Source organism: Haplochromis burtoni, unplaced genomic scaffold, assembly GCF_018398535.1.
Source record: "Haplochromis burtoni strain Fernald_Lab_line unplaced genomic scaffold, NCSU_Asbu1 Contig_58, whole genome shotgun sequence".
Lineage (NCBI taxonomy): Eukaryota > Metazoa > Chordata > Actinopteri > Cichliformes > Cichlidae > Haplochromis > Haplochromis burtoni.
The window spans coordinates 419,865-435,670 of NW_024582419.1; the positions used below are offsets into that span (position 1 = coordinate 419,865).

The window sequence follows — 15,806 nt, forward strand, 5'->3', positions numbered from 1 at the left end:
GAAACTCATTAACTAAAAAGCCAATATCTGCTTTACTGAACCCACAGTTGCACCCACAGCTGCATCAGTGTCATCTCCAGCCTCCTGTCTCTTCGTGTTCGGGATTTCGCGAAATGAGAAGCATTAACTTGGCCGCTCGGCTCACACTGACCCTGTGCCGATATTCTCTCCTACAATACCACGGCTCCAACCTGCCTTCACAACTCGTGCTGCCCTGCAGCCAGATCTGCTCCACTTTCCACCTCTACCATTAAATTGTCATGTAGAGGCAGTGACTTTGAATCTGTGTATTAATGCATATGCACACATTACAGATTTAGTATATTTAGCATACGTGGGGGTTTTTTTGTGTGGTTTTTTTCACATTGAAAGCAATGGCAGATCAGAATGTTATCATAGTGTTCTGGATAAAGCTGTGCCCTGTAGTGGTTTATGTGCTTCTTGCACTTTGACCAGAAATATTTATTTAATATGCATTTAAAAAAAAAAGAAACAGTTTCAGATGCTTTTAGAAAAATAAAAGAACGTGTTCAGGATGCTCCTCACATACAGCATACACATATGTGTCTGCAGAGGTGACAGTCATGCTGTTGTCATTTCAGTATTAATTATTAGCGCTGGCTAATGACTTTGCTGTGGTGAGGTACAGCAAACGACTTCCACAGGATGTGTGGTGTGCTGTTTTTATTTTGCTTGGGGGGGGCAGAGAGGAAGTAAAATGAGAACTGGAGAATCTGTGTGGGAAGACAGAGGTCACTGTATGCCAAAGCAATTACCTTCCTCATCCAGGGCCCTGCCAATGCGCTTGTAGAGGAGAGAGAAAGAGAGGTCAGTGAGGAAATAAATACATGTATGGTCAAACACTCAGTCTTCTGCACGTCTGCTTTAGAGCACCTGCTGAAGTTTACATGGCATTCGTATCACCCCAAGTTCATACAAATGTGCCTGAAAGCGCCGCTCCCGTGAGCCTCCTTCACAAATATTTATTGAGGGAATTTGTTGAAGTTCTAGTTAGGTGTCAAATTAGACAGACAAAAGCAGCAATATTATGAAGTTTATATAATTGCTCAACTGCCAGGATGTGTTGTGACATGAAGAACATTATCTGTCAGGAGCCGATGCTTTTCTCTGCTCTGACAAGTCTTCATGTTCTGGCATCTTAGGGGATCTGTCACAGAGCGAGGATGGCAGCGAGATAGATCCCCTTGCATGTGCTCGGACCGGGCAACAGAGTGCTCGGAGTAGAGGTCAGGAGAGCCCGGGCCATCATGCTGCTGACAGCTCAGATTTATTTTTAATCCAGGCGATGAGAGCTAGCCACACAGATCATGTGGCTTGTTAGTGTTGAATGGCGAGCCCCTCCGCCATTACACTGCGATTTTACACAAAGAAAATGTGACAAAATAATGACCTTGGTGAGGGAAAAACCCAGATAATTGAGAGCCAGCTGAATGGCGTTTGATTGTTATTCCACGCAGCGGCTGCTGTTTCTTTCGTTGTGAAATCTCTTGAAAAGCCAGGTCACTTTCCCTCCATCAAAGCTTTATTAACATTTTGACCTCAACCAATTGTTCTTTGTTGTGTGTGTAGGTTACAGTGTGTACATGAAGGGCGTTACATTGATTGCGTTTAACATATTTACTGTCTGCTCATTTTTGACCAATTTCTTTATGATTGGTGAAAAATGTCATTATCATTGCATCAGCAGCCACGTTACTTGCTGCCCAAAGTGGCTGCGGTCACAAAGCAATTTTGCTGACAGTCCTTCCTCTCTCCTCCCCTCTCTGTCTTTGTCTCTTTCTTTTTTTCTCCTCTCTCTGTGTTCTGATAGGTGCCAATTATAAAGGCCCTGCATTGAAGCCTCTCCAGCCGCCAGTGACCCTGTTAGCTGGCTTTAATGTCAACGATCTGGCTCCAAAGTGGAGGGAATTACCTCACTTTTAGTCTTCAATCAGGCAAAAAAGAAGAGCAATACAGCAAAATGCAGAGCTTGACTCTTTTTCAACCCTTGTGCTTTTTTGAGGGTCTGCCTGCTCTTGCTTTCTGGTGAAACACAGGGTCAGGACTGTGTGGATAAAACCCTGAGGGTTTTGACATTTCAGCTTTTCTGTCTTTTTTTTTTTTTTTTTTTTAATTTTTTGTGACAAAGTTTTTTTTTTTTAATTTCATTTAATTTTCTTTTTTTTTTTTTTTTTTTAATTTTTGCTCCTCTTCTGGCCTCAGTGCTTTTTGGAAAAGGCCCAAATGATCTGGTGGTGTTGCTCAGGCATATGCAGAGCCCTAGCTCTTCTGGCGCTCCTGTTTCCCTTGCAGGAGAGGAGCTGCTGGGGTCTCAATCCCAGCTCTGGGGATCTGGAGAAGTCTCCACACTCTGATCCAGACCCCTGGGATGTCCCGCACAGAAACAGACGCAGCTGGGTATGGAACCAGTTCTTCGTATTAGAAGAGTATACAGGAAATGAACCTCTCTACGTTGGCAAGGTAAGCGATCCATTAGCACAGTTTAGTGTGTTGTCATATGTGCAAGAAATGTGACTGAGCTGCTGTTCAAATCAGCACCTACTTGTGTTTTTTATTTATTTATCATTTTTTTTTGCACGTTTGCTGCACCTGCACAATAATACACATATCAATAACTCCTTACCACAATGACCTGCAAAATCTGGGACACAGCAGGGTTTCAGAGAGTTGTACATATTCCTATTGTCCTATATAAAATGCTGAACAAATGAAAACACCAAATGCAGACAGTGTGGGAGGACATTCTGCATTTTATTGCGACAAGGTTGAAGCATTTGCTTGTGGAAACACGCAGTTTTAGTTTGGAGATCGACAAGGTAATTTGCATTGTAATCAGTCCACAGAAAAAGGTATATATATTACTCAAATGTGTCTTTTTACAGTAGGTGTTTTGCCAAGGTCCAAGCAGATAGATCAAAGTAATGCCTGTTTTGGCGGGTAAATAAGTACAAAAACCTCCCAATGACATTTAAAGCAAGGCATAAATGGCATAGTTAACGCGAGGGTACACTGACAAAGTGACTAATCATGCTTTTATGAGATGTGGCAACACTGCTGGTAGCATTTCCTTAGGTAAAGACCAATAGTGGTAAAAACATAGGCCGCTTAACTGAGTAATATAGCATTAAAATACGCCTTTATAAGAAATTTTCCAGCGTTCACATTTTAAGTGCGAGACAAAACAACGCAGTGTACATAATTATGTACAATTACAACGCAGGAAGTTATTTAGAGAACTTTAAAATTTAGTTTGTAGTTCATTCATCTTTAAACGGTGTGGAACTAGCCAGTAAAGGCTTCTAAAGGCACTCTGAGGACATGTTTATATGTGTAATCTCATACCTGTAGTTTTTGCTTAGACACAAGTAATTGTACTTCAATTACTGACATATCCATTAGTAAAAGCTTGATCTTTCAACTGTAATACTTTAAATTAGTTTAATACATTGCAGCATTACTGTGAATATTGAACAGGCTAATCCCTTCGAAAGGGGATGTTTAAAAAAGACTTACCAAAGTATCTATGCAAGGCCTTTTCTAACTTGGCAGGGAATAGAAAGATTATCTATAAAGCACATTTTATACACAGAGGCAATTTTGAGTTTTTGACATGCATTGCTCTGAAAGAAATTCAGTGCAAAAAAAGTACAATATCCCCTGTGAGTGCAGTAGATAATAAGTAGAAGAATTTGTTTGAAAAAGAGATGTAAGTAGCATAAAATTGACTTATTTTTGTTGAATGGAATCACTATAGCTGAAAATGAATCATTCAAAGAGATGCAGTCAGTGAAAAAGTAACATTCAAATCAACTTTAAGGGAAAGCCCCTCATAATGTATTTTATTAAGAATTTTTCATCGAGGTGTAAAGAAGTAAATATACTGTATACTCTATAGGTAAAAGTACCTGACATCTGTAGTGTAATACATTAATGAGTATCCACAGGTATTTTTAATCCAATACTAATGCTGGAGTAGCCTTCTGCAGAACCGTTAGTTTGCAGTGTGCAGAAGCATTGCTCCCCAGCTTTCAGCGCTACAGGATAAATGGACAGCTCCTGTTGGAAAATGGCTCTAGCGTGTGCAGTGCAAGCCAGATGGGTCTTGGATTGGTCTCCAGATCCCTGTTATCTTGGAGAATTTTCTGGTCTTATTATTAAATTAGTTTTCATCTTTCCGCTCGTCTGTAGGATAATCATTCTCATCTGCATGTATTTGCTAGTTCTGCTCTCACAAGCCCATTTCCTCGCTGTCTCTGAACTGGATTAGCGTCTCCAGCTGGAATTAGGATACATTTGACTGTCCTATTGTTCTCCTCTGTATTTTTTTTTTTTTGCCAGAAGGCTGCTAGAGCAAAGCATCTAAATCAGAATGAGCTTATTTGTGACATTGCTGGAGTTCAGCTAAAGGTCATTTCTTGTCCGCGGTCATCTTAAATGCAGTTTTGTCTGATCTGTGTGTCCCCAGATATCTGTTACATCTGACTACTGAGGAGAGCGTTTTTGCTTGTGAACATCTGTGCCGTGTCCTTGTCCTGCGTTGCCCATTTGAAAGTTAAAAAAGAGAGGTCGTGGCGCAGTTAGGAATTTCTAGTGCCTGTTTTCTTTTACACATTCTTGTGTCTGATTGCTTTTCTTGTTAGTAAATCCCAAAGGACATGAACAGACTGATTACTTATTCATAGATGTGTTGAGATCCGCTTATTCACATGGAATATACACAAACTCATTTGCAAGTAAGCTCCTGACTAAGAGGTCCTTTTATTTTTCCATTCAAACACTGATTCATCCTTTATGGCTTTTTTTTCTTTTCATTTTGTAGTTTTGTAGTAATTCATCTACCAATCCGGTGTAAAGACAACATAGCAGCAGGCATGTAAAAATCAGACTGGTTACATCTTTGCATCTGACCTCATGCCCGAGCCCAAACCCTTTGAGAAATATCAAAAATCTGATTCATTGACTCCCTGCGGGCAGAGCAGGCTGCCTGGGAGCTTGAGAAGCTGTCACATTATTTGTTCCCTGAGATCATAGTTGTCACGTAGTGTGTGTTTGTTTGATGTCGCAAGGGCACACTGCTGCTGTAAAAAAGCGTGGGTGGGACACCCTGACCTTGTGACTCAGTGTGAGTGACATGGAAGGTCCTGCCATGTCAAGAAAATGACCTTACTGGAAATGAATTCTTCATAAATAAAAAAAGAATAAAGTTACAGCGCTAACACACACAGCCCTAAAATTCCCGGCAGGTTGTAAGCAACAACACCAGAGTGGCACAACCAGTAATTGCTTTTGTCAGAAGTATCCGGATATCTAATATGACGAACAATAGGAATCCATGTCCAAACAATGATCCAGTCACAGCACAATTTGGCCATTTGTTTGGCTGGAAGCAAAGGCAAAAATGATATAGTCAGTAGGAAATAGGAAGTTATCACTTTGGCCTGGCTGCTCCCCATATCTGCAGTCTGCTTGGCTTTAATGCATTCTGTCAGATTCTGAATTTCACAACCAAATGTCTCATTATGCCTTGGCACTCAGCCTCGGGTAAGTGTACTGGCCTGGAATCAGCGGCAGTCAAATCAAGCCAGTGGAAATATACATTAAAGAACCTCAAACTACACAGCCTCCACCGCAAATTGTCAACACACTTATTTAAACAAGTGAAAACGCTGGAACAAGTCATCCACTTAACAAACGCTTACTGGTAAACATGATGTGATGCGCATTTCCTGCGGGGTGTTCATGTGGCTAAATATTTGCCTGTGTTGAAACAGCACTGTGTGGCATCTGCTGAATAAGCGGTGTTAGGAGGTGTGAAATTTTTTTAGATCTTTGTTTTTGTTAATGCATCAACATCACTCGCCTCGCAATTCGGAACACTTTTTCCATGTTCAATAACTTTTCTAAATCCACTCCTACATGCTATTTTTCATGGATCTGTTTGTGTTTGAGGAGCGAGAGAAATTTGCAGCCTTTGAGGCAGAGTGCTGCTTCACATCACAGGAGGTACAAGCGCACAGAAGCAGCCCTTATGCTGAACTGCACTTATTTATAGAGATGTCTTCAAAATTAGCCATCTAACTAACCATCCGAGTAATGGATGGACCAATTTCACCTTATAATTCAAGCGGCAGTTGGGCAGCAGTAGCCGGGGCTCTTCGGCTACACTCAAAAGCATTTCTTTCAACACAAATAAAAGAACCCTTATGAAGAGCAAAAGACTAGAAGCCGTCTCTTGATGGAAACATCTCTGGCGCTGAGCTATCAAATGTACAAAGGTGCCGGAAATTCAACAAAAGAAACAGAAATATCTGTTTTTTTGTGCAACAAGCGTTTGTTGTGCTTTTTATTTTTGCAACTTCCACTAGATATTTTTTCATGTGCGTGCATTATGAGTTATTTGTGACCCGACATCGAGAACTCGGTGTTCGGAATGACAGTAATTCAGCTTAATAATCAAACAATATGCATCGTGGGCAGCAGGGACAGTCCCACAGATAATTACACCAGAGTGAACATAATGTGTTACTACTCAAGCCACTTCATTAGCATTCTTTGGAGTGTTCACTGTCAAATGGGTTAGAATCATAGAGCACAGGCAACTTGCAAAGGTCAGCCTCACTAGCGTCTACTCACACTTGCTGGTGCCACAAACACCGCACAGCTGGGGAGTGGTGAGAGCAGCCTGTTGAGCTGGAGAGGAGGGTGATTCAAGCTGACAGGGGGACATCATACACACAAGGGACAAGAGCTCACATAGTTGGGAGCTCGAGAGGCATCCTGGGGCCATCTGAGATAGTGGGAAAGCCGTTATTCAAGCCAGAGAATCAAAGAGGATAAAAACAGCAGTGTAAACCAGACAATAGCGTAGTTATCAGCAGGGTAGGGGGGAAGACAGGATGGGGACATTGTTTACTATTGGACTCTCTCACACATATAGGGCTGAAGTGAATATCAGCAGGGCAATTTTTAAAGCAAATTTGGTGAAGTTTGACTTAAAGTCTAGAAGGAGGTTGGGACAAAGTCAGGGCAAAGCCGTTTATATGAGGTTGAGGGCAAAACAGACGACAAGCTGCACATGTAAATCATCAAAGAACACAGCTAATAATTTAAAGTAAGCTAAGTTGACTTTAGTGGCTGGGGTCTGATCAAAGATCTCCTAAATAGACATGAATTTTAGCAGCAAGGTTGCAGAGTTTCATATAGTTACAGAATTTGCCAAACAAGGTAATTAACCCTTAAACCAAACACAGGCTGGCTGTGAATGGCAACAGGTTGGATGTCTGCAAACATATGATTACATGTGGACAGGGGTTCAGTTTTATGCCCTTATTTGCTTTCTGGAGAGAACGTTTTGGTTTCACTTAAATATGAAGCTGCGGCCACCAGAATGTTTGCTTTGCTTAGCATAAACACCGGGAACAGAGTGTAACAGCTAGCTTGGTAGCCAGGTAACAAATTCCATTTACCAACACCCCTAAGGCTCACTAATTAACAGCTTATATCTAGTTTGTTTAATTTGTGTAAAAACTGAACTGTATAAACGACAGTTAGACAGAGGGTGATGTGCCAGGGTATTTCTTGGCTGTTAGCAGTTGCTTGGCAACCAAGGGAGGCTCTAGGAAGTTACCATGCCTGGCCAAGGCCTATTCTGGTGAAAAAGTGCATTCACCAAAATAGCATACTATTCATTTGCCACGAATAACCACAAAGGTTCCAAATCAGAGACAGACAATGACGTGTTGGTTTTGGAGTAATACAATAATCAGTGCAGACTGTGCTGTAAAAATGAGTTTCTGTAAAGCTGAAGTTACGCCACTTTGCATGTCTTTGCATCCATTTTTGTTTGGGAGGAGGGGTGGGAAGGATTAGGATCTTGTTTCAACAAGCTGAAGTAGTAGAAGTAGGTTCTGCACTACACTATGAGAGGTAGTCTAGTTCATTAATTTATTTAACTTTTGTCGATTTTGACCTGAAAACAAGTCAGATCAAGCTTTAAAATTAGGGAAATTAAGTAAGATGTCATTAAGTTTGCACACACACTTGTGGACAGGTTTATTTGACTTACTTTAGCTGGTTACACCTCCAATCACGTGCAATTTAGAGAATTGTTAATTCTGTGGTGTCCAGCAAACTATACTAAATGAATTAAACTGTTTAAAGTAATAAAATTGATTAACTGTAATCACACAACAGATTAGGCTTCATTTAAATTTGATCTTTGATATTTGACTTCATGCAAATATAGACAATCTCTGCACAAAGGCGGTTTTAACATAACATAATGGAAGAGCCAGGGCATTTTTAAAAAGGTGTCCAGCCCCATACCATTACTTACAGTACATTGCAGTAGCCTTAAAAGTGATGTCTTGCTCTTTTTATTTATTTATTTATGTATTTATTATTTTGCTATAAGGTAGATCCTGCCAATCTGTCGTTTTTTGGGTACCTACTCTTATTAACATATTGACATATACTATTAGCATAATTTCCTCTGGGATTAATAAATTATTCTGATTCTGATTTTGATAGTTGCTTATGGAGGTATGACAGCAATTTGCACCATGTACATTGCGACGTACACCATGAGGATTCTTTTGGAGGTTGTTAAAGTTGTTTTTTATCGAGCTGTTTATAAAGCTTACAGGATAATTGAGTTTAAACAGGTGGGTGCGCTGTCTCTGAGGGAAAACCACAGTGAAAGGGTTCTATGAATATTTGTGCAGCCTATGATGGGCTTCACAGCTTGTTGTTTGGTGCGGTCAGAGTTTTGTGGTGTGGCCACCTCTACAGTTCACTTAGACTATTAGAATATATTTTAGTTCTAACCTGCAGGACAAATCTTACGATTTGTTTTGAAGCACACAATTTGGATCTGAGGATATTTAAAATAACATCTGATGTGAAGCCCTGAATGATCAATAGTGAGTTTTTTCCTCTCTGTGCATCTTGGCTGTTAATTTATGTTTTGAACATGCTTATTTTTCAGAGGGAGAACTCCAGAAATTGCTGGGCATGGAGACTGGTTTGATAACATTTTCTGAAGTCGGGATTAGAGTTTAACAAGATGCAAATGTTTTTGTTCCTGCTGAGACTGTGAAAGCTGTTGCAATCTGTCCATTTGACTTCAGCTTTTGAAACTGGTGCTTTTCACATACAGTGCATCAAATGAACCACAGGATTTAAAACATGGTATATTTTATTCATATTTATAAAAAAAAAAGGGAGAGAGAAAGAAAATCAAGATGTTAAAACGTTGTTGGCTTTATTCAGAGTTTACTTGAACATTTACACAAGCTGTTTGTATTAGATGTTTGCCTTTTAGGTGTTGCATTTAAAGCCTTGATTTACTCATTCTCCTCTCGTCTCATCCTTCAGCAGTATTTTTCAGTTTGATGGTGGGTAAAAAAAGATGTATGTGATTTCCACATTAGGATACGTTGTGTAAGAAAAACTGACTTTGTCACTGCTGGTTATGTTTTAACCCAGTTAAATATTAGGGGATATTGTAGGTGGAGGGAAGTTGTTGTGTATTTTCTTTCTGTATCTTTTTATGTGCATTTTTTTTTTATCTGAATACGGTCTAGCTGAAGTTTCCTGAAGTGCTGATATATTGAATTTTCGACATCCCCAACAGGTTTGATCTTGAATAATTCAAGAGAGGTCCTCAGCCTGTGCTCAGAGTATAGATGTATTATGAATAACTACAAAAGTTAAGTTTTTAGTTCTCTCTATTTTTCCTCTACAAAGTGGATAACAAGTGGCCTGGAGACTTTTGCAATTGGTAGAATAGGGTTATCAAGAATTCTTCTCTACTTCAGTGACTAACGCAAGCATAACCTTCATACAGGCAGTTCATGTATTACAAAAAAGTTGGTTAACTTATGGTGTCTTCTTCCTTATAAAAGAGCTTGAGGAGTCTTAAGTATGCATGGGAAGATAATTCACCCGCCCTGAAATATATAGATATACTGTCTTTATTCAGTTGGAAAGTGAGGCAGTCAGTAGGTGGACGTGTTAGTCAGCTATGCACAGAGCCTACTTGACTATTCTCCTCATAATGTAATGAAACTGTGCATCATTTTTATTTATTTTTTATTGACTGATCCGTAGCTTTTGATACTGTGTAAAATAAAAGCATTTTTTTCTCCTTTGTATCTGGAGTTAGTCTGAAGGGCTACTAGGCAGAATCAATGAGGTCTTACAAATGTTCCCTTAAACTGAGATTGTACATCGACATTGAGTTTTCCCATCTTTATCATATCTTCTGTACTCCAGATACCTTCAGAGAATTGTTCATTGTGTCAAGTGTATTTTGAGATGAGTTCATTATGTATTAGCCAGTGTTGCTTGGGAGGGAGGGGGGGGGGTTAAGTCTATCAAAACTCCATTCAATTTGATTGAAAAAAATAAAAACACAAAAGCTCTATGCTAATCTGATTGTTCCCCACTTCCAGAAGAAGTCTAATTTCGGAAACAACATATCTGAGTCAAAAAGAACAGGTTTCTTATTTGTTAATAATAATAATAATAATAATAATAATGGATTGGATTTATATAGCGCTTTTCAAGGCACCCAAAGCGCTTTACAATGCCACTATTCATTCACTCTCACATTCACACACTGGTGGAGGCAAGCTACGTTGTAGCCACAGCTGCCCTGGGGCAGACTGACAGAAGCGAGGCTGCCATATCGCGCCATCGGCCCCTCTGGCCAACACCAGTAGGCGGTAGGGTAAAGGGTCTTGCCCAAGGACACAACGACCAGGACAGAGAGCCTGGGAATCGAACCGGCGACCTTCCGATTACAGATGCGCTTCCCAACCCCACGGTCGCCCCCGGGTTAAGGGAGGAAGAATAATTAAGTTAACACTGCAAGATTTCGAAAGATGAAAGCCAATTACATGTACAGTGGAACCTTATCTGGGTGAGTGAGAGTTGCTGCATGTAACGTCATGTTTGAAAGTACCACCTAAGGAGTACTACAAGGGGTACTTGTACCTCGGGGGGTACATAAAGTTCAGTATTAGCTTAGCTCAACAGAAAGTCTTGGCTGAAATCATTGTTGTCTCCTACTGATAATTATAGCCTGATAGAACAATGACGCTACCAGACAGAGTAGAATAAAGAGTTTGTATTGAGAGAGTTCTCCCTCCACTCTAAAACAACTCAGCTGTTAACAACATGTTTAAGCTCCAAATGTCAGTTGTAAAATGATTCTGGCAGTCTCGTCCAAGCATCTGTCTTACTTGTGAAACATCTTTCTTTACAGCATGTTGCTCAATGTTTATCATTGGCATTATTTTAGCCTAGAGTTTGCTTTGATGTGGCTGTTAGACAGGTGGCTACATTGTAAGCTGGCTACTAGGGTTCGTCTCCAGTAATTAAAGCTTTTATTGCGTTTTTGTCATATACCTTCCTTTTTGGATTTTCTATGAATTTATTTAACAAAGAATTATAGGTTGCAGTACATTTTTTGCACTTGAAAGTATTGTATTTACATAATACTTTACACTAATTAACAGGTAGCTAAATCTGTTTGCTAAATTACTCTGCTAAAACCATTATTAATATTGCTTATTACTTTATTGTTTCCACCTAGTTACCCCACTATTACCACGTTATTAATAAACTATAATAGAATGTGCCACGATGAATAAATATTTAGGCAACTTGTTTGTTTATGCAGATTAACCCCTGTTACAGCTGTTGCAGCTAACGTGTTTCTAAAGGTGCAACTCTAGCTTTGGTGCACTGAATTATATCGTACTTCTTCATCCAAGCCACCAATGAGATGGGCAGATTTTATACATTGCTCTGGGAACATCGACTGTTGAAGAATAAACTCAAACCTGTCAATATACATTTGCATTACTGTATAATGAGAAATCTGTCATTTCTCACTATACAACTTCAACAACTGTGAATTAATCATACTTTGTACGTGACAACCTAGCTTACTTTTCCTCTCCTCTAAACATATTGATATTTGCCCCCCAAAAATGCTAAAATTGAGACTTTATGACCCAGGGGTTAATGTCACATTAGCTAAATCCATATTTTAGACTATACGGTTAACACTAGAGCTAATGTAAAAATGTTACTTTTACAAATCACACCAACCACATTAAGCATTGCTATGTACAGTAGCAGATTATGAGAGCCAATTTAAATTTGAGTATCACAAAACTGTGATTAATACTGAAAGTCTTCTTACATCAGGCTTCTTTCTCTTCGTAAATGGCTGAAGGGATAAAAATAAACAACTTACATTACTTTCTCACCTTAACCTGATTACTCTCAGTAATCTGCTTTTTTTTTATCTCCCTTTGTGTCTCTGTGTGTGTCCAAGTATGTGTGTTGAAACTGCAGCTATGCCAGAGTAACTTGAAGTCCTCCACCTCCTCCCATTCTCTTCACACACTCAGTTTTTTCCCTACCCTGCCCCCACACCCTCCACTAGACATTTCCCATCCAATAGATGAAGGGACCCTAATATGCTAAAACCGGGGATGCATTGGCCACCTCTCGCTGTAATTAAATTCAGTCATAATGAATCATAGCCCTTAATCCTAAAACAGGCTATATTTCCACTGGGAGGAGAAATGACCTACATGTACTGGAAAAGCTCTTGGTATAGCGTTTCTATGTCTTCCTTTCTTGGCGTCCTTTCTGAAAGCATGACAAATGCTCACAAACCTTACTTTGAACTGTGTTAAAAGTAAACGACAAGTGGAAGCATGCCTATTTCCATATCAGTGCTGTTCATTTATATACATATGGCACAGGGCATACTTAACAAAATCAGGTAGCAGCTTCAAACACCTCATAACAAGTCATGCCACACTGCAGGTTTTTCTAAAAAAAAATGTAGCCAAATCTTCTTTCGTGCATTCTTTATGTTCAGCTGATGGTATGTGACTTGTGTAGCAATTTGATGTCCAACAGCCCTTTAGCTTTATATAGAAGAATTTGTGCATAGTAACATGAGGCAATTAGGGTATTGTATGAGCCAGTCATCAGACTAATGTCCATGATTCACAATGGAGCCTGTATACCTTTGCTCTAAAAGGCGTATTTCATCATTTGCAGACCGTGTTGGTTGCGGCCCAAGATACTGTCAGTACACTGTGTAAAATATGCACTTGGTAGCGGGAGACCAGAAATAGAATGCGTACTTTGTTTGCCTACAGATAAGAAAGAAATGCTGAATTTGGTTGCAATGGAGAGAAATCCATTAATTATGAATTGCATCTTTGTTTTTGTGGTTGAATCACCGTGTTGAAGTCATTAGTCGTTCTTTTTTAATTGCACATTGTCACTAATTGCATCACAGAATGTCAAATTTCACCTTTTAAATTCAGCTTTTATTTCGCCTAATAATAGGGTTGCACTATCATTCATGTTTAACTGAGAGCTGAAAAAACAGGTCGTTTTTCATCTGTACAGATTGCATGGTGTTGTTGAGGAATCATATACGAAGACTAAGGCCCAATTTACACCTGGTGTTAACATGTGGTGGATTAATGACATCCGCACGCTTGTGCATTGACACCTGGCAGGAAAATGCTTTCTCATTATCTTGATCTGTCTGCATTGTAATCAAAGATCACTTGCGAAATGAGGCAGAGTTAGCAGCAGTGCCACTTGCTGCTATAATTTATTTTGAATTCATTTTTTGTAAGGAAAGACTTGCAGTGACTAATAGGAAGGAAGCAGAAAGCAACAAGAGCTGGAATTATGTGACCTTTCAACTAGTTTCAACTTTAGTTGGTTTAAGAATGTGGTCATACTGCAATAATTGCCTTTACACCTGGGTAAAATACCATCACAGTGGAAACCATGCCACCTCCACATGTATTCTGAATTGTCCCACCTTGCATAGACACAATTGAATGAAAAAGAGTTGTGTGCAAGTCCAAGAGAATAAAGAGTCTGTATTTAGAGATCTGTACTTAGAGTACAATGCTAATACTTTGCTGCTTTGCTGATATGAGAATCCATCAATGTTCAGCATTTTAGCATCAATTATATTTACAAAAAAAGCTAATTAGAAATAATTTGATGTCTGGGGCCTGGATCTCCTCCATGCCTGCTTCATGCCCTGGGGGACGGGGCTATGGCTCGCTACATCCTCTTGCAGACCATTACATGTGGAAACCATTTGAATACAAGCGCGCTGATCCACACAGGTGTGCACACGGGTGTTCACTGCTTCGTAGACTTAAATTACACCTTTCTTGGCTGCTACTTCAAAGCACATTGTGCGCTGTCTGTCCTGCGTGCTGCACAACAACATTGAATATTTAGTATTTACTGCTGTTTACACTTAGCTAGATTAATGCGATGGTGTTGTGTTTAGTATGTTGCTTTGTTTTTTTTGTTTTTGCTTGTTTTCTATTCTTCTTCTCTCAACAGGTGATCCAGGAGATTTTTTTTCTCCCCCTTTCTCACTGTCCCTCTCCCCTTCTGTTTTTCTTTTCCTTCCTCTTTCTTTCTCCCTTTCCTATCCCTCACTCATGTCTGTCCCGTCTGTAACACTGAAAATAAAATATAATAAATAATAAAAACAAAGGTCGATCAAATGGACCAATACGGCAATGCCTCGATGATCCATTTGGCAAAGTAAATCCATTGGGTATCCTTGTTGGTCTTCAGACAACAATTCTGATGGCTAAAGAACCAAATGGGACAGGCAAAAAAAAAAAAAAAAAAAAAAAAAAGAAAATAAATGAATGCTTCAGGAATATTTTTTTTTAAATATTTATTTTTAGTTTTTAGCCTTTATTGACAGGAAAGCAAGACTAACTGACACACAGCCCAGGACAGTCTCAAACACAGGCCTCTGCAGTAGACCTCTGCAGTGGCATGGGTCACCTACGCCAGCGGTCCCCAACCCCCAGGCCACGGACCGGTACTGGTCCGTGTCATTTGGTACCGGGCTGCAAGAGTTGAGGCTTGGGTGTGAAATTTATGGTTTTCAGGGTTTTTATCGTTAACTCGGTTTTCCTGGGTCTTTTCCCGTGTTGTAGTTGTGTCTTATTTTGAAAGAAATGTTAGCACGTTACCGTAGCGACCAGAGAGCATTAAGGGGCAGAGAGGAGGATGTTACTCTCAATGTTGTTGGCGCATTTTCAGGAGGGCGCTGCTAATAAAGTTACACAATTACACAGTGAATTTGGGTTTATTATTATATTTACAAAATACCACAGTTTTTGTCTTGGTCGTATCATTTTATTTTGTTGTATTTATCCACGACACCTTAAAGGCCGGTCCGTGAAAATATTGTCTGGCATTAAACCGGTCCGTGGCACAAAAAAGGTTGGGGACCGCTGACCTACACAACCAAGTGAGCTATACCGGCGCCTTATTATGAATAGGAATTTTATTGCAATCCACCTTTAACCTACTAAAAACATACCCAACATACACTAAGACAATAAGCTGTATCCTTTTTTCCCCCAAAGGTATTTAATTTAAAGTCTAATTGTAATCACCATGTTCCTTGCACTCTCCTTATCTAAGATGAAAATAAAACACATAAACCTGCGTAGCATTTAGCACTCGGGTACTTTAGTGAAGAAAATGAACGCTCGTCATTACTGACTCCACATGGCTTATTTTGGAAATTTGATGCTGTTAGGATCACACTTTCACAACCCACGGCTAATTTATAAAACCATAACAACAATAACAGCACTGAAAAGTGCTGGTGGCTGAATCAATTCTCTTTCAATTTCAGGGACAACGGGGATAAGTGGATCTTAGCTGGTGCAGATAATGTTTAG

General features: G+C 39.7%; 1 protein-coding gene across 1 annotated transcript in view; it reads left to right on the forward strand.

Annotated features, from left to right (window-relative positions):
• The first annotated feature begins 2,179 nt into the window (after nt 1-2,179).
• Nucleotides 2,180-15,806, forward strand: part of LOC102300687 (cadherin-7) — a 108,602-nt gene continuing 94,975 nt past the window's right edge. Inside the window, exon 1 of the mRNA XM_005922587.3 lies at nt 2,180-2,481. Coding sequence (XP_005922649.1) covers nt 2,245-2,481 — 237 coding nt within the window. The 5' untranslated portion in view covers nt 2,180-2,244. The remainder of the gene's footprint in view (nt 2,482-15,806) is intronic.